The sequence below is a fragment of the Apodemus sylvaticus genome, chromosome 9 (assembly GCF_947179515.1).
Source record: "Apodemus sylvaticus chromosome 9, mApoSyl1.1, whole genome shotgun sequence".
Taxonomy (NCBI): Eukaryota; Metazoa; Chordata; class Mammalia; order Rodentia; family Muridae; genus Apodemus; species Apodemus sylvaticus.
In genome coordinates, this window is record NC_067480.1 from 113,035,459 (window position 1) to 113,062,806 (window position 27,348).

Here is a 27,348-nt window from a genome sequence, read left to right on the forward strand (position 1 = left end):
ACCTGGTCGATTACTCATTTTTTACAAATAAAACATTCCTTAAAGCTAAGATTTTTTTTTTACAAATAAAAGATTCTTTAAAGCTAAGATGAGAAAGAGCAAGAGAGCAAGAGAGAGAGAGAGAGAGGGAGAGAGAGGAGAGAGAGAGAGAGAGAGAGAGAGAGAGAGAGAGAGAGAGAGAGAGAGAACTCATCTTCTCCAGGAAAAAAGAAACAAAGTATCATTAGGTTTTTATTGAATATATTCTTCATTTACATTTCAAATGTTATACCCTTTCCCTGTTTCCCCCCCTCCCAGAAAACCTCCAACCCATCCTCCCACCCCCTGCCTCTAAGAAGATGCCCCTCCATCCAACCCACTTCCACCTATCCCCCTCCATTTCCCCATGCTGGGGTATCTATCATATTGCTACTAATCCAGTTGTGGTTCTGTCCTCTTTTGATGTCTGCCTACCTGGGACATAGCATCATGAGGTCAGGCAGAGCGTGCAGCTAAGCAACCTGTAAGACTTGGCTAGTCCTGGCATACCAGAGCGCAAACCATAGCTGTTGGAATAACTGAGTGTAAATTCAGCAAGCAGGGCAGAACACGAAAGCATCTGTACTAGGAGAAGGGAGGCAGAGGAGGAGCTGCATTTCCAGGGAATTGCTGGAATTCCTTTTCTGGCTAGTTCTGTCCAGCCACAGGCTGCTATATATCCTTGGCTAACCAACCACAGATCAAGAGTCCCCAAAGAAAATAATTGCATCCATTAGAGAACGTATATAGTCATCTGTCATTACACCACACGGTATAACAGAGTTCAAACACCACTTGCAGATTATTTTAAATATACGTGGAAATGTTCTATACAAGAAGTAGGCATTTTTGCATAGGGTGCTTGAGACCTGTGTGTCTTGGTAGCTGCACCCAAACCCTGAGATACCAAAGGCTGACTGAACAGGAATTCCACTTCTCATAATGATACACCTCACCCCTTCCCCCCACCCCCATTTTGGGGTGTGGGTGTTGAGACAGGATTTTTCTGTGTAGCTTTGACTATTCTGGAACTAGCTCTGTAGACTAGGCTGGCCTCAGAAATCTTCTGCCTACTGAGTGCTAGTATTAAAGGCGTCAGACATCACCTCCCAGTCACACCTCTGCATCTGAGACTGATTAATATATCCTGTAGTTCAGGGATGAGCACTGAAGTATCACTAGCAGTGTCTGTGGCCAACTGAGAGTCCCACCCCACAGCCCATCTCTGAAGTGGCTCAGCCCCTCATGAACATGATAAAGGCACACGTTCTGACCTGGCATGATGCTCTTCTTGCATTCCTGGCACTTGGACGAGTATTCATTGGAATAGCAGTCGGTGCACAGCAGCTGCTCCTCCTTGGCAGCAAAGGGCTTGTCCACCAGCGAGCTCCCACACCGGGAGCAGTGGAAGCAGCCTTCGTGCCAGTGCCGGTCCTTGTAGGACAAATCCTAGAGAAGCAGAAACACAAATTGTCAGTGGCAGCATAGGAGAGGGAAGCTACTGCCTGATTCATAGCACAGGGGCCTTGGTGCGCAACATCGCTGGAGTGTGTAGGTAAGGGAGGGAAGCAGGGAGGGAGGGAGATTTGCCTGTGGATAAGCCTGTGCTATGTCTTCTTGATTGATGATTGATATGGGAGAGGCCAGCTTACTGGCTGGTCATACTGTGTGCTATTTAAAAAGCGGGCTAAGCAGACCGCGGAGAGGGGACAGGCCAGCAATCAGCTCTTCCCCTCTGCCTCTGTGTCTGCTGCTGCCTCCCTGTTCCTGCTCTGACCTCCTTTAGTGATAGAGTGTGGTCTGAGAGTTGTAAGCTGAAACAAGCCCCTCCCCTGGATATTTCTTTTGGTCATGGTGTTTTCTCGCAGCACTAGAAACCCTAACTTAGACACTGAACTGAGAGGCCTTGTTTCTGTAGGTTCACGCTCCTCTGAACCCAGATCCCTGCATATCAGTGGGTTGGTCCTTTGAAGAAATGAATCAGGGACATGGCTGACACACACGCCAGACTCTCACAAGTCCATGTATGATGAGAGCGGGCAATGAGAGACAAAAACCTAAACCTGTCTTTTGTAGGTTAAATCCTGAAAGTAATTTTAGAAGAAAAAAAAATTTGGTGAAGAGATCATATATACTTTGTTGTATATTTTGATAAGTAAAATACAGTATAATCTCCTCTCTCTGTGTTAAGTCACTGAAAACTGTGCTAAGCCCACACAATGTATACATTATCGTTATATGATATGTCATATACATATATTGATATCATTTGGAATTAGGTATAACCTGAACTCTCTCCATACATATTCTCCAGCTTCAAAATTCAACCCCTTATGGGCCAAGTAGCAGACAAAATAGAACAAACATACAAAATAAACTGCATGGGCGGTGGTGGCACATGCCTGTAATCCCAGCACTTGGGAGGCAGAGGCAGGCAGATTTCTGAGTTCGAGGCCAGCCTGGTCTACAGAGTGAGTTCCATGACAGCCAGGACTATACAGAGAAACCCTGTCTCAAAAAAAAAAAATGAACACTGTCATGTCCTCTAGTTGGCCATGTCCCAACGCACTCGGAGAGCCAAGTGAGGCATGCAGAGACCACAGAAGCCTAGGGAGTGTCAGACAGAGCCTCCCACCCCCCCAGCTGCCCTCCTGTGAGCATGGCTCTCAGTGCGCATTTTCTGAGGCCTTCCCAACTCACCTGTCTCTCTTGTGCATGCACACACTCACCATAGACAGCATAGCGCATATTGATCATTCTTAAACCTTTCTGACAGAAATTGAAAAGGCTAGCCTGATTCCATGACAGGCTTCAAATTAGCAGTAAAGGAGACTAGACCTAAATCTCTGTTTCCAAGAGCTGGGCAAGTCCAGGCCTCAGAGGCTGCCCCAATACCTGGCCTGAGGCAAGGACAATGGGTCAGCAGAATTTTCCAGACTTCCTCAGCTAAGTCCTCAGCAGCAGTCTCCAACCTCCACGCCCTGGTAATGGAATGTACCTAGTAATGAGAGGTCCCAGCACGCTGGACTTCTACAGAATAAAACACTCTTTATATTTGCATACTATTTGAGTCTGGGGTATCATTCTTTGGAGAATCATGGACACCCACAAAATGTTTTCTCTGAAGGTAAATGTCAACCTCGATTATATGCCTGAATTCAGTGGTAGACCAAAAAGAAAATTACCACTAAGCAGGCTTGTACCTGGAGATGGGGGTGTAAAGGGGGGAATGGGACTGGTCCTTTCCCAGTTCCAGCTAGAGATGGTGATGAACTTCCTGGCTTAATATCAGAGTATGTGTGATGTGCAGGCAGCCGAAAGGCCTCATGTGTGTCACATGCCTTACATGATTAATGCTATTGGGTGGGAGCAGGGTACCTTTGAGATCACAGAAGCAGGAGACTCAGCAATTAAGCTCAGGGGCCCAAGAGCCAGACCAACTATACCCTTGATCCTCTACCTATCAGCTGCACGGTTAAGGGCAAGAACCAACCTCTCAACTTCTCACTGAAAATCCAGAAGGAAGATGCCTGCTATTGGCCGTGACAGGAACAGTAACAGAAGTGCTTGCAGCAGCTTCTGCCACATAGAAAGTGTCTAGTGAATGCCAGCTCACAGTCAGTCATGAAGCAGTAGCCTCAAAGTATCCCTCATTGACACTACATTTCCACACCAAGATGCTAATGAAAATCAGAAGTTTTTCTTTCTGGGTCTTCTTGGGTTTTTTTGTTTTATTTTTGTTGTTTTGTTTGTTTGTTTTATTGGAGAGACCAAGCCTCAAACTCAGCATGCTCTTTCTTAGGCTTCTAGTTCCAAGCATGAGCTACCACACCCTATTAAAAAATTTTAACATCTTATAAGCTCCACAGTAAGAATTCCAGCACTTGATAATTTTGTATAGTGCTTTTAAACTTCCTTTGGTTCGTACAATCTAAAAATATGTTTCTAAATTCAACCTGCCTATTTGAGTCACACAATAACCCTTTGAGATAAAGCTTTATGTCTATTCATAAGCAGACCTGACACAGGGACACAAAAAGTTATGCTTCCCCAGGCATTCCCCCGATCCCCATCCCCCAAATTTTCACCTTTACTGACTCAACAAACTGTGTTTCCATTTTTTTTAAGGTGGCAACCCTTTCCAAATCGATTCTGGCATGTTCACCCAGCCTGGGCTAGCTCCAGCACTCTTACACCTCCATCCGCTCAGCGGCTCACAGACCACACATTTCACAAGCCCTGTGAAAGCCTAGCCGGCGCCCTGGACAACACAGAACCGCTGCGTTTCTTTGAAAGCCACGCCTCACTGATGAGGTCACTGGGCAATTCCTGGGGCTCTTCTGAGTCTGAGGTCACTTGACCTTAGCTTCCACCTAGTCTCCAAGCTTTCTGTACTAATCAGGATGTGGCAAAGGGTTTCTGTGAGAAGATGGTGACCGAGATAGCAGAGCACAGAGAGGCTTCCAGGCCCATTTGGTTTCAGTATCTTGAGTCTTAGTCCCAGGATGTCCCAGGGTCCAGAGACAGTCTAAAAAATACCACTCAAAAATTAAGTCAAAGCTGACCAATGCTTGACACTGTCTGCCAAATATTAATCATGAAGATCCAGTGACAAGTTATCTTTCCATTCCTCAGATTCACAGCTCTGAACAGAACTTTACTTTTCATGATTAGCTTCATGCCTAGTAGTCTTGACTAGTTCATTTTTTTCTACATTGTTTCATACACATGACTTTAACATGCATAGATTCTGAATCCTTGGATTCAATTAACCGCAGACAAAGATTCAAAACTAAAATTTCATCTGTATTGAACATTCATACTTTGGGGGGGGGCTAATATTCTCTAAATAATACAACCCAATTCTTTATGTAGTATTTGTACTGCAGTGAGTACAAATACTATATACTCACAATACATCTAGAGTCAGTTTACGGAATACTGGAGGCTGTGTGTGGTTATATGCAAATGCTGTACTATTCTGTATAAGAGGCTCAATCCCTTTTAAAGAGATCCTGCACCCACAGTCTCTTCCAGGACCATACTGAGGAGGACTATAATATGTCACGACCACTGACAATATGTTAAGGGGCAGGGTAGCTTGAACTGGCTTCGCATGAATAAAGTCCCATGCTCACCTCAGCAATGGAAAAAGAAGACAGACAGACAGACAGACAAGCACACACACACACACACACACACAGAGAGAGACAGAGACAGACAGAGAGAGAGAGACAGAGAAACACAGGCAGAGATAAAGACACAGAGAAGTTTTCTAGGGAGATTGGAAAAAGAAGGGAAAGGACAGTTTATATTTCCCAGAAAAACAAAAACAAAACCACTAAGGCTGATATTGAGCTCACAGGAAGGTCATAAACTTCAGTAAACTATGATCCACATGGAAGAACAGCACAGACTTTTCTCTTCAGACGATAGTTTTCACTTTGAGAACACCTCTCATGAAGGACGTGCTGTTGCTCGCCTCCAAATGTGCCCTTGTTAGGACTTCAGCTGAGCCCTGGGAGCGTCCCTGACCTGAGGGGCTGTACCACTAGGCAGCGGGGTCCCTGTGGCCGCCAACCGCCTTTCCATGTCCTCTGCATGGCTTCCACCCAGGCTAGGTGATGCTTGGCTGTCATGTCCCCAAACTAACTGCTTCTCAAGCAGTCTGATTTCAGTGTGAGTGGATTTGCTCATCAGTCAGGCCTGACTTGCTGCAAAGATGTTCTCTGCTGTGGGGCTACAGGGTGATCCTGTTTGCACTTGGTTCTTTCAGATCCTTGCAAATGAAGTCTGGAGAAATGAAGGATAGCAGGAGAAAGACTGGCTGTCACACACTGTCCCAGAGAACACACCAGGACGCTGGTGCAGGGCAGGATGCTGTCGGGGGAGGGGGTGTTCTTGAGCAAAGAGATTTTTTTTCCTTTATAGAACCCAGTCAATCAGCTTTATTCCTTACTCTGAAGGCTCTGAATTATTGTTTCCTTTAAATATAGTGTATTTTTTTTCAAAGAAAAGATTGCCCAGATAAATTCAATACTCACCCTTTACTACAGTTTTAATTTCCATACTTTCAGGTACCTATAGCCAACCACAAGATGAGATTATTAATGGAAAATTCCAGAAATAAACAATTCTTAACTTTTAAGTTGCAACATGTTCTGAGGAGCATGACAAAGTCTCAAGGAATCCCACTTTGTCCCATATGTGTCATGAATCATTCTATCGTCTGCAGTATTCACACTGTCTATGCAGCCATTAGCAGCTGACCTGTTACCATGCTGACTATAAGGTATCCTGCTGCTCATATAAATCACAACTAAGAGTGTCCACCAGGAACCTTGGAATGTCACCTAGGACAAGTATAACTTTTGTGCCCGCCATATCTGTGCTCATTTCAAATTTTGTGAACAGAATCTACATGGAAAAATGTATAAAGGTAGGTCATTAAGAACAGAGAAATCAGGCCAAGAGATGGCCCCTCTGATAGAGGAGCTTGCGTACAGGACTGATCCCTGGGTCCTGCAAATCAGAAGAAAACTGACTCCTAGGAGGGTTATCCTCTAATATCTATACAAATATACAATAGCTCACATCTGTCTATATTCACATGTACAACAATAATAATAACAACAACAACAACAACAACAATAATAATACATCCTAGTTTGGAGAGCACTAACTTGATACATTTTCAAAATTTTATTGTTGTTATTATTTTGTAGTCAAGGTCTCACTAGGTAACCTTGGCTGGCCTAGGACTTGCTTTGTAAACTGGAATGGCTTTGATCTCACAGCCATACACCTGCCTTTGCCTCTGGAGTATCATTATAAAAGGCATGAGCCACCACACCCAACACAAGATCTTACATTTTTGAAAGAAAAAAAACTTGAAAGTCATCCCAAATATTAAGCATCAAGTTGGCAAAAGGCTGTGAGAGGAAGAATGGAGCAGTGCTCTTACCAGAGAAGGTTCTAGAAGAGCTGGAGAAATGGCCTGCACCATGTCGGTAGGAACATGGCCTTTTTCTAACAGTTCCCTATTCGGTGCTCAAGAACTTTCTAGAGCAGGATAGGGATATCTAGATCTTCTCTGAATACGTAAGAGTCAGAGTCTATCTTAGAGCTCACACATTACTCAAGACCCTCTAGATTCTCTGTTAAAAACCTTCCAGCACTAAGTGAGAAAATGTATTCTGATGGGAAAGATTTGTACCAATTCCATCACCACATCAATGTGTGCTGCTTGAGTGACTCGTAAAGCCAATGAGTAGTCCATGTATGTGCTCCTGTTCCTGAATCAACCATCCAGATCACACTTGCTGTCAATGCTTCACTTTTAGTTGAGTAGAGGTAACGCCTGAGTAAGGGACTTGATGCTACAAGTTAGGAAGTTTGATACAATCATCTACTCCCTGTTTAAATATCCCAATCCTGCCCCGGGGAGAGGACCTGAGACTTCCTCTTGAGTTTCCACAAGCTTGTGGAAATAAACTCTATTAAGAAGCTCACTATTTCAATAACTGGCATACTGTGGTGGACAGGGACATGGGACACAATGAGTTTGTCTCAGTAATACAAGGAAGCTGGACAGGAACTATACAGCAAATCCAGCACCATTTCTGTGTATATCACTGCCATCGGATAGGATCCAGGAGAAAGACAAGTCCTTTTCCATCAGTGGTCAGTTGGCAGATGTATGGTAAACATCTCTTATTCACAGGACTGACCAGTGAGAGTTCTTATCTGACCTGAAGACCATATCCAAGGCTTCTTGCAGGTGGGCAGGGAGCATAGGTTGTTGGCTAGGAAACTTCCAAGCCAACTCTAGCTCTACTACTTTCTAGTTCCAATTCTCAGTAAGACCTTCAACTCCTCTAAGGATCAGTGGATGCTACATAAGATGGGATGAAAAAGTCCTTATCCGTGGGCAGGCCTAGAGGGACTTAGATTATGCAAAAGAGTAATTTTCAACTGCCAGGGCCAAGTAACTTGACAGCAGGCATTAAGTTTTAAATTTAGTCTTGGCTGCTAGCTTTCCTCTACAGCCTTTCTTTACTATGACTGCTCTCTTCACAGCCCCCTCTCAGAGTCAACCGGTATATGACAGCCTACCTAGCATCAGACTTCCCTTGCAGAGACATGGAATAGTCAGTCTGTTCCATCTGAGGCCCTTTTCTTTTAAAGTTATTAATTTTCAAATGCATAGTTCTCTATGGGCAGTTTCTTTTTCTTGATTTTCTGAGGTTCGGAACTCAGGATGATAAAAAAAATTTTATACGCAATACAAAGATTTTTTGCTAACATCTACTGGTATCCAAGACAAATTAAGAAGGATATATAGTATTGGAGGATGATAAAATTATGTTTGTGATTTCTCAACTACTTTACTGGCAGTCAGAATCATAGATCTTTTCTTGGATATCATGGTATTTCCAAGGAGCAGGTGAATGGAGAAGAGGAGGATATCTAGGTGACTGCCCAAGGACAATCAAATAAATGTATGTATACACAGACAGTTGGCAAGACTCATCTATCTCATTTAACATTTAGTCAGTACTTCAAAATTAATCCACTTCCCACAGGCATGAGTATATCTTAAAATTTTACAGATAAGTGTGTCCTCCAGAGAGCTGAGCACTGTCTGTGGTGGCTGCACTGTTTTAACAAGACTGAGTAGCCATCAGCTCAGTTAAGCCCCTCACCTTCCTGTAGTAAATTTTGGCTTTACTTCCTGAAGGAGCAGAAATTTTCTTGTCACTTCTTTCTCCTCAAAGCCAACTAACTACATTTGCCAATCAAGAAACCCACAGCAAACAGTGTAAGTGCTCTACTGCAAAGGTCTTGCTTGAACTCAATATCTCTTTGTTCCCAAATGAGGAAAATCACAGAGCAGGACCCACCCTCTGATCTCAAGTCGCTGATGCGGGTTGAGAAGTTCAGGGCGCTAGCTTCTGACCCCTTCAGCAGTCTTGTTGACTTTGGCCCCTGTAGAGGCTCTTGTTTATTTGTGCATAAAATGCCTCTGGAAGCAAGACTGGCTTTTGGGGTCTTTCCATTAAATCATTCTGGAGAAATGATAAGTGACTTGGGTCTTGTTTTTACTTCAGCCATTGGTCAAGGATGACTAGTCCCAGATATGCACATTTTTTTCCTTTAAACTGGAGCTCTTCCTCAGAACACTATGTAGACCTCTATCCAACTTAACCATTTCTTACCTAGATAAAATTTTTTTACGAAATACTTCTTGTTTCTGAGTTTGTCTTCCATATGGATATTGTTTTTTTACTTATATTTTCTCCATGAAAATTGATAGAGAGGTGAGGCTTCTGAGAAGCATGTGTTATAGAAAGCATTACATAAAGAACAGAAAAGGAATTGGAGGAAAACAGAAGCCTGGGGATTACAACATCCCAGCTGCCATTCAGTGTGAGGACTTCATGTGAGAGAACGCGTATCACAATAAGCCCACTGAGCAGATAGCCAATTTTCCACTTCACAGATGTGGACAGGAGCACAGAGGGGTCAAGTAACGGTTGGAGTTCGAGTTGTTTATGAAACACCTAAACAGAAAGCAACGAGACTGTCTGGCAGTGAGCTCTTATGCTTCGCCCATAACAGAAGTGAAGAGATTGCTATTGTTTGGATCAGAGGTTTCCTCCACAGTCCTGTGTAGTTCAGATCTCAGTGAGAGGCAGTGGAAACGTTTGAAGGCAGAGAGACCGTTAGATACCGAGAGTGTGTTTTAAAGAGGGCTGTGGTGCTCTGGCTCCTGCCTCTTTCACACCTTGTTTTTCAGATCATACAGCCGGCAGTTTTCCCTTGTGCACCAACCATGATAACTGATTTGATACAAGCCTCGATAAAAGTGACGTGAGAAGCTAACATGGAAACTAACAGCACTTATCCCCTGGAACATGACTTACACCAGTAAAAACTAGAGGAAAGGAGGAAATTTGAGATGGGTCAGGTCAGCTGTTTGCTTATAGTAGCCAAACCTCTGAGCACTTTAAATTTGTCTGGCACAACTGCTAAGTTTCCTCTAACACTCCACATAACGTTCTTGTTCTGAAGCTAAAGCCACCTGGCTGCTGATTGGTTTTGAGTGACCCAGATCCACCTTGTTCATTTCTGCCCAGACAAGCTTCTCTCTGCAGATAGAAATTCTTCCTCAATACTTAGACACCTAGCAACAGAAATGATTGCTACACCCACTTGACTACTCTCTTCTAGGAGACAGACAACAAAAGAGTGAGTAAAGAGAATGCATTGGACAAGGCAGAATGTCTCTACAGCACACGGAGCCTGAGACAGATGCAAGTTATGTATCAATTTTTACAGTCATGGAGGAGAGTAATTAAAAATCCCAAAGGAATACAAAGTGCTAACAACAGGAATAACACAACACAAGGATGATAATGTCATGAGTTTCCTCTGAGGCTATAAACTGGGAATTCCCTAGGGACTCCAAAGTGGCTCCATTTTTAAATCAGTTCTATGGCTCTTTAGTGATCAAGGGGTGAATTTGCAGGTAGATATCAAGAATCCTGCATGGGCCCCAGTACAGTTGGGGCTTGAGATGTGTCACCAACGGTTAAAGCCTTGATCTCAAGCTTGGAGCTGCTAAGAAGGTAGAACCTTCAGGATAAGAAGCCTGGGTGGGGGCATTCACAGAAATGTGTTCTTAAGGGGACTATTGGGCCCCAGTGCTACCCTATCTCAGTTGCTTTCTTTACTACCATAAGGGGGAGAGGCTTTCTTTGTCATATGCTCGGGCCATGGTGTGTTGTCGAAAGGTGACAATGCCAACTACCCAAGAATTGGAAAGTCTCACATTTTGAGCCAAAGTATATGACTTAGAAGTTGTTTGTCTGTGGTCATGTTGAAGGAGAGCTAACTAAGACAGATCCTCCCTGGTGTGACGGGTTAGGCTATGTGTGATCTGTCATCACTGGTCAATTAGCAGGGATGAATAGGTTTCTGTCAACCACGTTGTGCCACGTGTGGAGAGCTGCTGGTCCCTTCAATGTATAATCGAAATACAAACCCCATTCTTCTACCCAAAGGGAAAAGAGCCCATTGTGCCCCAAGGACTTCGCTGCTTTTCTGCCTAATTTATCTAGGGAGCTGACTAGATAATGCATATATACATTCACTCATCAAATATTGACTAAGCAGCACCTGTTCCCTGTTAGTCACCAAGAGACAAACAGAAGGGGCAAAAGAGTGCCACTCTGAGAGGGTTTTACCATTGGCCGGAAGGGTGGGGTTAGATAAGGGCTCCAGTAACCAGAACAGGGAGAGTGGACTTAGGACACGAAGCACACAGCTTGACAAGGCACTCGTCTGATGGTTAGAGACTAGATCATAGAGAGAGCAGCTATGCCCTGCTTAAGAAAACCAAAGGGGGTTTTTAAAGACAGAGCATACTGGTAGATAAGGACCAGGAAGCTGAGAACTAGCTGGGTTTTTTTGTTTTGTTTTGTTTTGTTTTTTGTTTGTTTGTTTGTTTGTTTTGGAAGGCCAAAGGAAGTTGTTAAGGGTCAGCAGGAAGGCAGCTACCTTGCAGTCACAGCCAATGGGCGTCCCACACTCCTCACAGGTGTTGGCATACAGCTCCTCGAAGCAGGCCACACAGTGTGGGCTCTCCTCCTTCAGAATGTACTTTTTGCCATACAGAGACTCATTGCAGTGGTGGCAGTCAAAGCGTTCAGTCATGCTGATCCCCGTCTTTCAACAACCTGTGAAAAAAAGAAGAGAAAGCCCAACAGGACTCAGGGTCACTTCAGATACCACGCATATGAAGTCAGTGGGCGGACAGACTTTCAGTGCTCAAAATGTTCATGAGACCCCTTTTAGCTGGTGAGGTTTTCTGTTCAAATGGACTCTATTCATTAATCAGTCATTACTGACTGGATCAGAATGTCAGATCCCAGAAAAAGCAGCAGAGCCTCCACTCGATCTGAGTTGTGTGTGGGTTTCTAACACATGACCCTACCTTGTCTCTCTGCCCTCAAGATAGAAAGGCAGGCACTGAAACAATATGTCTATCTCTATAAAAATATTTTCCATGGACTCTCCTTTATGATTCATGAGTTTGAAGAGGAAGAAAGCACAGTGGCACAGGGGAAAGGTATCTGACAGGAAAATCTATAGTCAGAAGTCAGGAGAGTATTGGCCTTGGCCTAAGTCTGCACTGGGAAGTAAGATATACACGAGAGACTGCCAGCTTCCTTTAGGGAGTCATTTCTCTTGCGTGGAAAGGTCTCCTCCATGCTTCAGTCCTCCAGATATCCAAAGAACAGGATAAAGAGAAAGGCTGGATTCCAAGAACAGGGATTAGCACACGGTTGGGAATGCAGTGACTATCCAAGGACTTCCCAGAAGGCACCTCGAGCTTTGCAAAGGGGGAACAAGAATGTGTCTCCCTGCCAGACATATTACATTCTTCCAGGATGAGTGCGCAGTGTGGAGAGAGAAGGATGTTCTGTAGCGTAGAAGAAAGGAAACGATTGATTTGAACCTTCCCACCTTAAACCATCATCCCTCAAACTCATTTTAAGACTATTTTGATACAAGAAGTCTGCTCTTGCATCCTGGTGTGAAAAAAGGCTCACTAAATTTTCTCCCTTCCTTTCTCCCTCTTGTTCTGACCCCTGCTCACTCTGGGCATAGGTTTTTTGTTTGTTTGTTTGTTTGTTTGTTTGTTTGTTTGTTTGTTTCTCATTACAGATATTTGTAAGCCACCATGTGGTTGCTGGGATTTGAACTCATGACCTCCAGAAGAGCAGTCAGTGCTCTTAACTGCTGAGCCATCTCATCACCCCCACATTAAAACTTTAGACTTGATTTTTTTTCCAGGAGATTTTTCTTAATTGGTAATAACTGATGTGTTAAAAGTGCAAAGTTTTATTAATCATTAACAGGCGCACCAGCTAGCTGTGTGACTAAACAATATTTCAAACTCTAAGCAAACAACTCAATTTCCAATCATTTCAAGTCGTTCAAGGGTGAACTCCCAGAATTTGTCTGTCTGATGCAAATAAAATGTTTCTGTCTGGTTTATGATTACATTAAATTTGATAGTAGTTGTTAATTTGATGCCTTGTATACCCAAAGCTGCAATGACTATAAGCTTTTGTTATTGGTTCATGTCTGTGTTTATAGAATATTTTGCTTCCAAGAGCACAAAACATGCAGCTGGACACATGTGTCAAGATGCTTCCTTCTAAATCACTCTTCCTGGAGTTGAAGAAAATGCTGTCTGGACATTCCTGTGACATTATCCTAAGATGAGGCTCGTGAGCCCTTGAACTATTACTCTGAAACATGATGTGTGGATAGCTGTTTGGCTGAGGCTATCTGCTGTAGCAGCTACGCTGGCAGATTGTAAGCTTTCCTGTAAGTCTTCAGTCATTGCCCTTGAATGTGGTTGCTTACTTACTTCATCTGGGGGTGGAGCGTCAGCCTTCAAACATATATAGATATATATTTCCATTTATGGTTGCCATTTAGCAGTGGAGTGAGGTCACTTCCTATTCAGTCACAGGAACAGAGGGACAATGGAGAGTGAACTAACTGTGTAGTCAGGGGTCTTGAAAACTGGGGGGAAAAAAGAATCCCCAGATCATCTAGAACAACTACCTCATTTTTATTTTATGAATGGAAAAACCTTAATTCAAAAATGTCTATGGGAAAAAGGGAGTCTTGTGGGCTCTCCCAAGAACCACCTAACTGAGTAACTCCCATCTTAATTCCTGGTTTGGATAAGCACCAGCCTTTCTGTGGAAAGAAGGTTATCTTGCAAGCTCTGCAGTTATCTGCATAAATGCTCTGTCTGTATCTGACAAGAGGGAGGGGCACCTGCTTCTTTTTCCAGTCATCATGCTTGCATTTTCCATCTCCTTTGATTCTATAGGTCAAGTATGGAGAGGAAAAAAAAACTAAGAGTATAACCTAGAAAAATCAACAGAACTTGCACGTCCATTTGAAGTATAAGGTCATCCAGTGTCAGATATTACCATTACTGACCCCAGGCCCCAGCTGGATGACCCGATGACCTGCATTCTGCTCTGCAGGATTTGGCCCAATTCCATGGAATTCTTTCTCATAATGGTTGAATTTATCCTGCCTTGTCCCTTCTATTTTCTAAGAGGTCCCTCCTTTCTTCTGCCCCAGTCAGCTAGAGCGCATTAGGAACTATCCTCATTAGGTAGAAACACAGTAAGACATATACACTAGTGTGTGCTCGTCTAAAAGTTAATTTTTTAAAGAACATACAAAATAACAGATTTCTCTTTTGTTTTTTTTTTAAAACTCTTATATACTTGTGTCATATTTATTTCAGTGACTGAGTAATTATTCCTGTGAATATAGAATATACTAAACAAAAAGAAACATACACATTAATAACAGGAAACCACAGCAGGAAGTAGCTAAAAGCTGCTTTTCTAAAGATCAGTTTGGATCATTTTTCAAAATAGAATATACATTTTTATGTGACTGTCTTATTACTTAAGACTCTTACTGCGTGAGCTCCTATTCTTGTGTGGTAGAGATATTTTCCAGAGGTTTTTGGAGCCTATAACAGATATGTACCTTCCATAAGGCATCTTCGTATCTCTGACCACTGCCAACAAGTTGGCTTCCCCCTAGTTGGAAAAAGTGAAGAATAGAAAGAAAAAGGAGGAAAACCCCAGAATTTGGAATTTGAGACTGTTGTTACTTTAGATGTGTTTTTATGTGTCCCTCCTCTCTGCCACAATGTATAAATTAGCATCTAGAAACTAGAAGTCAATTGGTCAGGAGTTTGATTTTTTTTCTTTTCTTTGTCCGAACAAAAAGCAGCTTTCAGGGAAGAGGATTTGTTTGGCTTATGGTTGAAGGGGACCCAGTCCATCTTAAAGGGGAAGCATGCTAGCTGGAACTGGAATGAGAGGCTGGCTACTCATATTGCACTTGCTGTTAGGAAGCAGGGGGCTGGGGGAAGGCAGAATGACAACAGACAGACAGACAGACAGACACACACACACACACACACACACACTTGGACTATCTTATAATACTCTGCCTTCAGTGATCTGCTTCTTCCTGCAAGGCTCCATCTTCTAAAGGTTTTGTAACCACCCCAAACAGCACCACCAGTAGTTGGGGACCAAATGTTCACGCACAAGAGCCTATGAGGGTCGTTTGGTAAGGAGTATGGAGGTGCTAAATGACTTCCTGAGTTTCAGATGTGGTGGGGTTGAAGGTTGAATCTAGGCTCTCCCTATCCCAGGTATCACCATCAGTGTTTATTTATCTTTGTATTTTTCTCTTTTAGTTTCAGTATATAAATTCATTGTACATGGAGTTTTCAATACATGAATAGACTGTATTTATATTGGAGCTGTGGTAAATGGAATTTTATGCAGGTATACATGTATTGATGTGCAAGCGTCTCTGTGGTATGTATAGCTGGAGTCCTGTGGGTAAAGGCCCAAGAGCAGCAATGGTAGCCACACGGCAGATTAATTTTTAGTTTTCTGAGGAGCCTTTGTTCTGGTTTACATATTAGCTGGACTAGTTTAAATTCATACCAACAACTCCTAAGGGCTTGCTTTTTGTCTACATTCTCACCAGCATTTGCTGTTAGTTGCTTTTTTTTTTTGGTAGGGTTTTTTTTTTTTTTTCTGTTTTTTAGTGACTGCCATTGAAACTAGAATAAGAGATAAAATATTAACGTAGTTTTGATTTGTATTTTCTGTACTAAGGCTGAATGTCTTTGAGTGCTTATTGGCTATTTGTGATTCATACTTTAAGAACTGACATCCTACTTTACTAGCCTTCTTACTGACTAAGTTATTTGATTTCTTGTTGTTTAGATGTTTAAGTTCTTTGTACATTTCAGGCATTAATCCTCAGTCAGATGTATAACTGCCCAAGATTCTTATCCCACTGTGTAGGCTCTTTGCTTGATTGGCTGTTTTCTTTGCTGCACAGAAGCCTTTCAGTTTCATGAGATTCTATTTGTCAGCTGTTAGTTTTATTTTCTGAGTTACTAGAGTTTTCTTCAGGAAATATTTACCTATGCCTGTATCTTAAAGCGTTTTCTTCAATAGTTTCTGGTCTTACTTTAAGATCTTTAATCCAGTAATGTTTATTTATGATATTTTTATATGTGTGTCATTACACCTTGTTCATATTTGTTATTTATCATTTATCACTTTCCCTTGCTCTGACCCCTTTTCTCCCCTCAAATAGCCTCCCTGTGTGTGTGTGTGTGTGTGCATGTGAGAGAGAGAGAGAGAGAGAGAGAGAGAGAGAGAGAGAGAGAGAGAGATGATGATGATGATGATGATGATTAAAAAACCCAGAAATTGTGTAACTTTCCTGTTTTGAGAAAACTCATCTCTGAGGGAAAACATGCAATGTCTTTAAGTCTTCTAGAGTCAAAATCAACAGTCCCCAAGATAAGAACATAGAGGAGCTTGCTTTACCATCACAAGAAACTTTAAACTTATTCATCCTTTCATTCATAAAGAATATTCATAAGAATAATTATGTTAAAGGCCAAACTTTAAAACTAGGTCTTGCCGCTTTTCTGTTTGCTGCTCCAGAAGTCCTTTTAGGAAAACTTCGTGTTTGCAGCCACACACACACCGTAACGTGGGCCACTGGTTATGAGACTGGCCACTGCCTGCTTTGCTGAGAGATACCTATGTCATGCTTAATCAGGAAGTCTATCCACAGTGCTGTGCTAGGAATTCCTGCAGCTCTGCATACTAAAATCCCACAAAAAAGAAATACCTAACTGGTTGTTCTCTCATTCAAAAATAATTGAATAAGCTGGAATTATGTAATGGAGGTCAAACAAAGGGTTGGAGGTACAAAAGGAGGTCAGAGGGGAGAACATTTATATCAACTTCCAAAGTGCCAGGCTAGGAGCTCAGTGGAGACCCACAGACTTTAGCAGGAGCAACTTAGAGGAACATAGAGCTTCCTTGCTAAAGGGGAAGAACTTTTGCTAAGAAGAGTGGTCAGTCATGCTGCAGGCAAGGACACAGAAGACCACACCACGGAATAAGAAACATGGCTGGACAAACACGTCAGGAAAATGAGCAGATGGTGTGGGGAGGGGTGTGTTCAGTCAAAAACAGTGTCGTGAGTCAAGGAGGAGGAATTGTGTGGCAGTTCACTGACGGTATTCACCGTACACTGTGGGATTTTACACATATCCCCAAATCTGCACAGCACTAAGTAGAGAACATTTACTGCACAGAGGAGACTTTATCAAGTAAAAATAGGGGAGATGAAACAGGATCTATGCCTCCTATGAATAACATCATGCTAATAGAATCTAACTTTGGTCATTTTGCCTTACCCTCCTGTGTCCACACCCAGTGGTAAGACTCAAAACCCAGGGACTTGCGCATGTCAGCTAAAGGTTGCCTTCCAAATTCCAGTTCTGACTAGTCTCTCCAAAAACACAAGTAGGGGAGTGTGGTTGTTTGAATAAGAGTTTTCCCTTTAGGCTCATATATTTGAATGCTTAGTAACCAGGGGTTAGAACTCTTTAAAAGGATTAGAAGGATTAGGAAGCCGGGCCTTGTTTGAGGAAGTGTGCCACTGGGGTTTGGCTTTGAGGATTCAAAAGGCCCAGCCTTTCTCTGTCTCTCTCTCTCTCTGCATGTGGATCAGGATGTAGAATTCTCAGTTATTTCTCTAGCATCAGATCTGCATGCATGTCACCATGCTCATTGCCACAAATGACAAAGCTTCTAAAACTGTAATCAAGTCTTCGATTAAATGCTTTCCTAAGTAAGAGTTGCCGTGGTCAAGGTGACTCTTCACAGCAATAGAATGGAGATCAAGACTGGGAGTTTCTCACTCAACTGTGTACAACCCATTTGCATTTCTGAACTCTTCTCTCTCCCACCAGGTTATATATAATTCCTGCCTATTACCTGTTGCATAGGAATGCTGAGAGGATTAAGTAAGAGCAGGCAGGGGAGACACCTGAATGTGAGGTGTGACTGCTGACTTGTTATTTCACTGAATTAAATTTAAATTATAGGGTGCCAGAGTTCTCTCAACCTTCCCAGGATTAAGTCATCCTCTGATGTCATCCCCTCTAGCTGTGAGCAACCAGGATGTTTCAAGAAGCTGGATTTTAAGACTGGAAGCTAGACTCAGCTACCTGCACTGGGAGAAGCTTAGAGTCTGTGTCTGCCAGTCAGCCAGCTTCCTGGCACTTTCAAAATAAAGGTTCAGAGGTAAATGAAGCAAGGATGCCTAGGGCTCAACTACTATTAAAAATGACAAAAGCCTGCACAAGGCTTATAAATACACTACTGTTTATGGATTTCCACATGGGACAGTATTAGGGCTACGAAAAGACTGAAAAACAGAGAGAAAGAAAAATAAATGAGAGTAAGGAACAGCAGAGGGAGAGAGGGATGGAGAGAAAGGAGAAAGGTTGAGAGCAGCCAGGGAGCGCTTCTCTTGCTTTTCTGCCTAAATGAGGGAGATGTCTTGAGAGAGAGCTCGAGGCAGCAGCTGACATGGTAGAAAACGGTTTTTGGCCTACTGGACCAGGCCTTTGAGTTTCAAGTCCAACTTTCTGAAACAAGGTGGACCACCACACAAAGTTAGTGTTGGGAAAGAGTCCATACCCTTCTCAATGGTTTCATGTGTTGATTAACCAAACCTTCAAGGTCCCAGATGCCTTAACCAAATCCCAAGGGATGTCAACCACATTTCATATTTATAAACCTTACTGCTTATGACTCCTTCTGTGTAACCCTATCTAAGGAGAAACCTATGACCCTTCCAGATACCTTCCTACAACACACATAGAAGCAGCTACAATTAGCCATTTTGGGATAAAGCTGATATTCCTCCATTCATTCATTTATTCATTTATTCATTAATGACAGGGTCTTGTTGTGTAGCCCAGACTGGTCTTAAACATACATTCCTCATGCCCATGACTCTAGAGTTAGGATTCCAGGCACTGGGCACACAACCTTGCTATTATCATGCTGATCTTTCCATTGTTAAAACAGATTTAAGAATTCAATGTTAAGAAGCAACTCAGCAAAGGTACTAATTAAATATAAGAAATTGGTTGCTTGGATATGGGTTCTTTGTAAGAATACTGTGTGAAGATGCAGTGCTTTCGTGAGTCATACACAGTGTGACTGCCTGCCTGTGTCCATCACCATAGCATTGGTTAGGGAGCAGTGTATGTCACGGAGACATCTCCAGCAGGGAACACACGCAGGCCTTTTGTAAATAAGTGTAGAATAAATGAAGAAATGAATAGATGGGCAAGGGAATTAAACAAACAAACAAACCTTAGTAAAGTGCTGGAGAATTTGCTCAGTAGTTAAGAGCACTTTCTATAAAGGATTTAGGTGTGTCTTCCAGCACCTATATAGATCTCACAACCATACGTAATTCCAGGCACCAGGCATGCATGCAGTGTGCAAACATACATGTAGGTAAAATGCTCATGGACATACAATAAATAAGTCTTAAAAAAATATCTTGTAGAAATGTGGGCAAAGGTCAAGAGTGAAAAGGTGGAATGTTTCATATATACAATCTACCCAAAAGTAATTATGCTTCGGCATCTGAAGATGTAAAAATCTCTGAAATAACAGATCCAGGTATTTTATTTTTCTTCAACTCTATTTTCATCTCTTCTTCCAGATAACTTGCTACTTCCACAGGAGGGAGAACTTTCTTATTGTGTTTGGACTCTGAATCTAGCAAATACACAGCTGCACAGTTCAGAATACAGCCTGACTAGGTCAAGAAGCAAAAAGGCAGCCAAGAGACACTCCCAGGCTCTGAGAAATATGTACAGATCCAGACATGGACTGCAGAGATCAGCAAAATTCCCTGGTGGGTGTTGTGTTTATAATCAATGATACTCCACCCAAGCCCAGAGGCACCTGGTCAGAGAATATCTGTATGGGTTTAGTTTGTGTTACCCTGGATCTCAACACAGACAGGAGCCTAATCAAGCTGACTTAGTTTAAATAGATAATCCAGTGAAAGCAATGAATACCAGTTCAAATGATAGCACTGTGACTGAAAATAGAGCAACCTACCTAGAACTCACTTGAGCTCAACCTCTGTATGTTTGGATTGCAAATGCTTTAGATTATAAGATGTGTGTTTAATGGTTGATTTAACAAGCCCTCATGGGATACTGCATCTAAGGGAAGAGGCCAAAGTGAGGTGATATGTTCTATATACACTAGTAACTTTTAAAAACTTAAAAATTAAAACAAATCCTGGCTTGTGTTCATGGATTTTAAGATAAATTTTGAGGGAGGAAGAAAAGGCAAAATGCTGTCTTCTGATCTATCCTTGAATTATTCAATAAAGAAAGCTAACAAATATCAAGTTTCTAATCTAAAGTACACAGATACAAGTATAGCTCTATACATTTTGTTTTTACGTGCTTCAGACTTCTTAATCCAGCCAAGAGAATGTACTGAGTAACCAAAAGTAACATGCTCCTACCTTGTGAATCACTGGGAAAGCTGAGATCAAGGGTGCTCTCTAAAGGAGCCCCAGTTTGGTTCTATCTCCAAGCCTTCTTTAAGATCCCATCACAACAGTTATGCTCACAACATGCTCATTCCGTCTCCACAAGACAGCCTGGGGTCTGTACGTCCTACTTTTGATGGAGGGAGATGGCACCAGATGGCTCAACCACTGCCTTCTAGTGTATGAACAGGAGACGGCTCTCTCTCTGATGTACACATCACTGGCAGGCTGGTCTTCATTTGCCTGGCTTCTGAACCCCAGTCCCACAACCTTACACACATATCACTGGCGTGTCTCTTTAGCCTCTCCCACTCTAGGAACAACCGCCCTCTTCCTTTTGATAGCAGTCCTTCTCTCTGTGCTTCTGCCTCACTGTCCCACATCAGTTTCCCACAGCAGAGGCTAGCATACCTCCTTCCACGAATCCACTGATGGCATAGCTCACCTGGCTCCAAAGTTCATATCAAGCACAGGTCCGTATCCTGTTTGATGCACAGTCTGGGTATAATGACAAGTTATATTTGCTAGCTTCAAGAACACTTTCCAGAATCCTAAACTCTGCAGCTTTGTGTTCAGGTGGGTTTACTTAACTCATAGTTCTGGAGATTCAAGGATCTCACAGAGGAAGTAGAGGAAGAGAGGTCACATTGCTAAAGGAAGCAGAGACTGAGGTAATGGAGAAACCCCATTTCCTCCCAAGGATGAGCCTTCTACTGTCTAGAGTTCTTCCCTTAAGATTTATTTTTTTACGTGTAGTATGTACCTGATGAGTTTGTGCACTGAGTCCAGAAGGAGATATAAGACCTCTAGAAGCAGAAGTTACAGGGAATTATGGGTTGTAAGCCAAAAGCAGGCCCTCTGTAATTACTCTTAACTGCTGAACCATCTCTCTTGCTCTTAGACTCTACTTTTCAAAGGCCCTATATCCCAACACTTACACTACGATAACTAAACTTCCAACACACGAGTCTCAGAGAAAAATCATATCCAAATCACAGCTGGTTACAAATGGGGCAGGTGTTGAGGCCTGGTTTGAATCAGAATGATGTCATTGGCACATATGTTTGATCATATTCACCAGGGAGTAGAACTCTTTGAAAGGATTAGAAGAATTAGGAGGTATGGTCTTGTTGGAGGAAGGGTGTCTCTGGTGCTGGGCTTTGAGGTTTTAAAGCCCATGTCAGGCCAGACTCTCCCTGCTACCTGTGGATCACGATACAGAACTTCCAGCTGCTTCTCCAGCACCACATCTGCCTGTGTGTCACTATGTCCCCTGCCATCAGGACAATGGACTAAGTCTTTTTTTTATTAGACATTTTTGTCATTTATATTTCAAATGTTACCCCTTTTCTTGGAAAGGGGACTCAGTCTTCAAAACTGTAAGCAAGCCCTCAAGTAAATGCTTTCTTTGATAAGAGTTGGTTTGGTCAATACTCTGACTTAGACATAACCTGTCAGGCTAGGTAGCCAGTCCTCATCATACAGGGGTAGAATCCAGGCTTCTTGGCCTTCTGAGTTGTGTTTGTTTAGTTGGTTGGTTTTGATTTTTGCTTTTGTTTTTGTTTTTCTTTTTATATATCCTGCTGGGTATTTCTGTCTGCAGTTGAGATATCACCCAGTATTGAAGGGATTTATCAATCTTGGGTCAAAATATTCAGCATAGAGCCTCAACAGAATATTCATTTGGTATTCATGTGTCCCAGTAGAGAGTAGAGGTCAGAATTCAGATGCCAAGCTATCTGAAGGTGGCTCTCAGGGCCGCAATCTACAGGCTTGGAAACTTTGTACAACAAATTTACTTTGATCTTTCTATTTCAGGTTCTTTATCTGTGAACCAGAGGCTTTAAAATCTACACATGCTGCTTATACTATGCAGGAGTTATCTGGTTCTCTGGAAGGGAACTGAGGCACCATAGACTTGGCTGTGCTCCAGGTACAGCTGAGCCCATGAAGCCGGGCTGCAAGGAAGCAGGACAAAAAGGAGCCCCACCCGGGGCCCCCAGCGCTACATACAACTAGGAAGAACTGAACCTGAAAAAAAAGAATGAGGGGAAAATGATTTAAGTCTTATTTTTATTAAACTTTAGTTGGGTTGGGAATTGAGACACTTAATGCAGATTGGTTTTTACGGTGGTAGGGCGTTGAGGGGAGGTTCTAGATCACCATAGCTGCAGGATGTGGTGGTTACTCCTGCAATTGCAACACTTCGGAGGCTGAGGCAGGATAGGCACCAGTTTGAGGCTACCTGGGATGGTGCGGTAAATTCCAGGCTTTCCTGACTATAGAAGCGTTATCTTAAACAACAAGAACAATCACTGTACACGCAGCCACACCCACAAACACCCTTTCTTTAGATTTCTTTATATAAATGCAAAATTTACACATAAGGAAAGTAGCACAACACGAGACACATTTAGAGCAGTGCTTTGAAGACAATCTCCCGACTATAAGTCCAAATTGTAGTTAATTACTACCCAAAATATGTGTGAGAAAGCGCATGCCACAAGTTGGCTTTACCGAAGAATGCTGTATATTTCATAAAATGCCTGCTTTGATGAGTTCCAGAGACACAACTGAAGACTATCGAGCAAATATGGCTAATTCTTCACTTAAAATCAGAAAAAGCATTTCAAGAATTTCCATAAGACTGAAATCTATCAGAATTCCTTTCATTTAAAAGTGTTGTTTTTCTTTTTTAACCCCATGGCTCAGGTTTTAATTTGGGGGATTAGTCGAGATGTGTGGTCGCAAGCAAACTCCCACTTCTTCTCAAAGGAAATGCTTGGCCATCCATGTGCTGACCAGTGCGTCACCTCCTTTTCATAGCCTTCAGGGACCAGTTTCACTTCATCCCTGGGGGGCTGGCCTGTGGGCAGTTCATTGTTTCCCACCACCTGGCAGGATCTACCGCTACTGGACACCAAAGGTCCCTTCCCCACAATTTCCAAATTATGCTCTCCTAGGCTCAGGTCCTCCAACACTCATGATCCTGGTCCTCTCTGTTCTTCCAGGTGGTGCCTCCCCATAGATCAACTCGCTGAAGCCTCCCCTCAAGCCTTCTCCCCAGCCCCCGCCACATTTCCGATTCACTGTCTCCCCTTCCCTTCCTGGCTTCCTCCCCTTCATTTCCAGTCCTCACCCTGGGTATCCCCTGCCCAGCTAAGCTCTCCTCTTTCCCGGATCTGTCCTCTCCGTTTTGGGTCCCTACCCTGATGCCGGCTGCACAGTCTCCTGGGTCTCCGCCCCGCGGTCTGGGTGCGCTGGCCACTGGTGGCTCTCCACGCGTCCTAGGGCAGCTGTCTGGTGGCGATCCTTGTGTCCCAAGCAGGGCTGTGGCCTGGGCGGCGGCAGGAGTACTCACGCGCGGTGGGGCCGGGGTCCAGGGGAACCCAGCGGACTGTGGACCGGTGGCGGCTGCGGCTCAGAGGGCGGAGTGCAGCCTGCGCTGCACCCGCCCTCGAGAACCCCCGCCGAGTCATTTGACCATATAAGGACACACGCGCTCGGGCGGCTGGCTGGGCGCGCTGGCCAGGAGAACCAGGCGCAGGGGCGAGCGCCCCTCAGCAGCTGATCAACATCTGTTCCCCTGCTGATGCTACCATAGACCTTTTGTTTGACTTAACCTTTTCCCTCGCTTCCTGGTTGGTGCACAAGGTCAACCCTCCCTGCGCCCTGGCGTTGGCTCCAGGGCTAGTTGCTATGCAGTGCAGGGAGCTGTAGCCGCTGCCACCAAAAGGTGGAAAGACATGGGACTGCTGTCACCAGGACCCTCCTCCGTGTTGGGGAGTCCCTGCCTGGTCACAGCCTGGTGCAAGCATGGGTGGATCATTTGCATATTTGGGGGAAGGAACAATGTGTGTGTGGTGCACACGTTGACATGGTAGTCTTCTGGGCATGTCTTCTGGGCCTTACCTTGCAGACACTTCTCCATCATGGGATGAACCAAACCAATGACCTAGAGAATCATTAACGAGTCTGTTCCACCAGGGGCTCACTGAGAGAAGGTCCTACGCTAGAGAGCGGTTGGACATTCCGTGGCTCCCTCCCGGCAGAAAGAAAACACTGGTCTTAATGTGTCCTTCACACTATAAGTCAAGATCCTCCGCAGAGCTGGCCTTTAGTATGGGCACGAGACACTGCTCGGCGCAGTGTTGGGAGGTGTAGGGTACCCGCATGCCTAGGAAAGGCAGGATCTGCTCTTCTGCAAAGAAATGGGTTCATGTGCAGACAGGGTGGAAGGTGGGCGTGGAGAGGCGAGGAAGGCCTGGGTTAGTGACTTGTCAGTGTTGTGAGGTGACAGATGCCATGTGGGTCTATGAATGGATTTAGTTGGTCACCACTGAGGTGGTGCAGCCACTGGAAGGATTTGAAGTGGCTGGTCAGCCAGAAAGGAAAGAGAAACGAGACCTGGTGCTCAGCTTGCTTTACCCAGCCCTTGAGAAGTGCTGCCCACCTTGGGGCCAGTCTTTCTTCCTCAGTTAAACCTCTCTGGAAGCACTGCAAAGACTCTTCTAGAGGGATGTCTCCTAAATACTTCTAGAGGGATGTAATTCTAAACCCAGACGAATCGACAGCGAAGAACCATCACGATGGTAGAAGTTGTTTCCATTATTCGAGTAGAGTTGAGGACAGCACAAAAGGCAGGAAGAACTGTGTGGTGGCTTTCTTCTGGTTGATACTTCCTGATTGGTGTCACTTGAGGGTCTCCATGGTGGAACCTCAGAACTCGAGAGGCAAGGGTGTCAGAATAATTGTCATGCAGTCAGCCTTAGCTGTATCTGGCCACTGCAAGGATCCTCCGCCCCTTTTGGCAAAGTTAGTTATCTCAATTAAAAGACGAACTGCTAGATGAGGTGAATAGTTTCTATACCAGCTGAGATTTTCACTGATGTCTGCGAGGTAGCAAGGCCATGGGAGCATCCTAAAGCATGAGAAATTCTTAACTCCTGTCACCCACGTGGGTGACCCCCTGGAGCTGACACTTTCCTCAGAGGAGAGGGGGCAAGCTGTGGTTGGACACAGGAAATCCATCCCACTCCTGTGCCCTTCCCATCTTCCAACTGAGGGATACCCTAACTGATGGGCAAGGTACACTCTATTTTAGATTCAAAGTAAAGTGTATGTAGACAGACTAACGGCTCTGAGGAAAACTTGTTACTCAAGTTTTTCTATATGTAAAAGCTACAGATTGCAAAATGGCCTAGGTCTCAGATGGTGAGTCTTAAGTCTCAGCTTTAAAACTCAGGTTCAAAGAATAATAAAATGCCGATTCCGCATTTACCCTTCTCCTGTTTTGTTTTATTTTCTAAATTCTGTGAGTTATACATTTGCTTTTCTTCTTATTGATGTAGTTAGTTGTGTGAATTTTCTTTTACTAACTGCTATATCAGTGCTACACTGATTGTTAGGCTGCTTTCTTTTTTTTTTTTTTAAAGGTTTATTTATTTATTTTATATGAGTACACTGTAGTTGTCTTCAGACACACCAGAAGAGGGTATCGGAGCCCATTAGAGAAGGTTTTGAGCCACCATGTAGTTGCTGGGAATTGAACTCAGGACTTCCTGGAAGAGCAGTCAGTGATCTTACCCGCTGAGCCATCTCTCCAGTCCCCTATGCTGCTTTCTTAATTAAAAGTTCTGTGATTTATTTTTGTATTTTCTTTTTGACATTAGAGAGATATGAAATAGCCTCAATGACCATGTGATCAGAAAAATCCAGTTTTTCAAAACAGACTCACCCATTTCTACAAAAATGCTGAGGAAGGGAAATAGAGGGAGAGGGTAAAGGACCAAAAACAAACAACAAACAACGAACCACAATTTGTGTTTGGATTTTGATCACAGAACAAACAACTAAAAGAAGAAAATTTTATGAACCAATCTGAGAAATGTTGGCATCGGTGAGATATTTGACAATATTAATAAATTAGTTTATTTTGTACAAAATTACATATACCTGATTTTTTTCCATTTTAAAATGTCCTTACTTTTAAGAAACTTTTCCAAAATATTGACCAGTAGAGTAACATGTCAGAGTTGATTCAAGATAAATGAAGGCAAAGGAAGCAGATGGAACTAAAATGTCCGTGTAACACAGGCTTGCCTGTGGATTTGATAGCAGTTGAAGCTTGGTAGTGAATGGTGGAATTTCATCCTATGACTCCTCAGTGTTTGAAATCTCATGATGAAAAATGTCTTTAAATTTAAACTACATACGCCATTGGCCATTTCTAGATCTCACCATCTAGGAATGATCACCATCATTTTCCCCCTTAGGGGAACCTTTTTGTATGTACGTGTTCTTATGTAAAATGTAGTAACTGCGGAACTGCTTATAATAGCAAAATGCTGGACTAGATCAAGTGCCTGCCAACAGGGGAGTTGTTAAATAGAGCATGGTACACTTTCAAAGGATTTATGAGTGTAGCTGTTAAAAATGAGGTAAGAATATTTAGCATGATATCCAAAACACAGCAACCAAGAAAAATAAAAGTGGAGAACATTTCCTAGCTTGTAATTGATCATTCTGTGACGAAGGAGAGGAGTGGCGAGCTGTTCCTGTTTGCGATGGGGCCTCAGAAGCTGTGGGGCTGTGAGGCCGGAGGGAAAGGAGGCGATTTTTTATTTTATAGACTTTTATTTGTTTCCTGTGGCATTCAAGGAATCCAAATGTGTTATTTGTTAAAAATTTTTAAAAGTTTTAAAACTGAAAGTAGCACATGCTCTTTGAAAAAAAATAAGAAACAAATCACTTAGAATTACATAGAGTCAGAGGAGGTTGTCTGGA

General features: G+C 43.2%; 1 protein-coding gene across 1 annotated transcript in view; it reads right to left on the minus strand.

Annotated features, from left to right (window-relative positions):
- The window catches only part of Fhl2 (four and a half LIM domains 2), a 43,919-nt gene extending 19,905 nt beyond the window's left edge, over positions 1-24,014 (minus strand). The window contains exons 1-3 of the mRNA XM_052193339.1: positions 23,771-24,014; positions 11,581-11,759; positions 1,293-1,467 (exon numbers count right to left, since the gene is read on the minus strand). Of these exons, the coding sequence (XP_052049299.1) occupies positions 1,293-1,467; positions 11,581-11,736 (331 nt within the window). The 5' untranslated portion in view covers positions 11,737-11,759; positions 23,771-24,014. The remainder of the gene's footprint in view (positions 1-1,292; positions 1,468-11,580; positions 11,760-23,770) is intronic.
- Between the last annotated feature and the right edge of the window lie 3,334 nt (positions 24,015-27,348).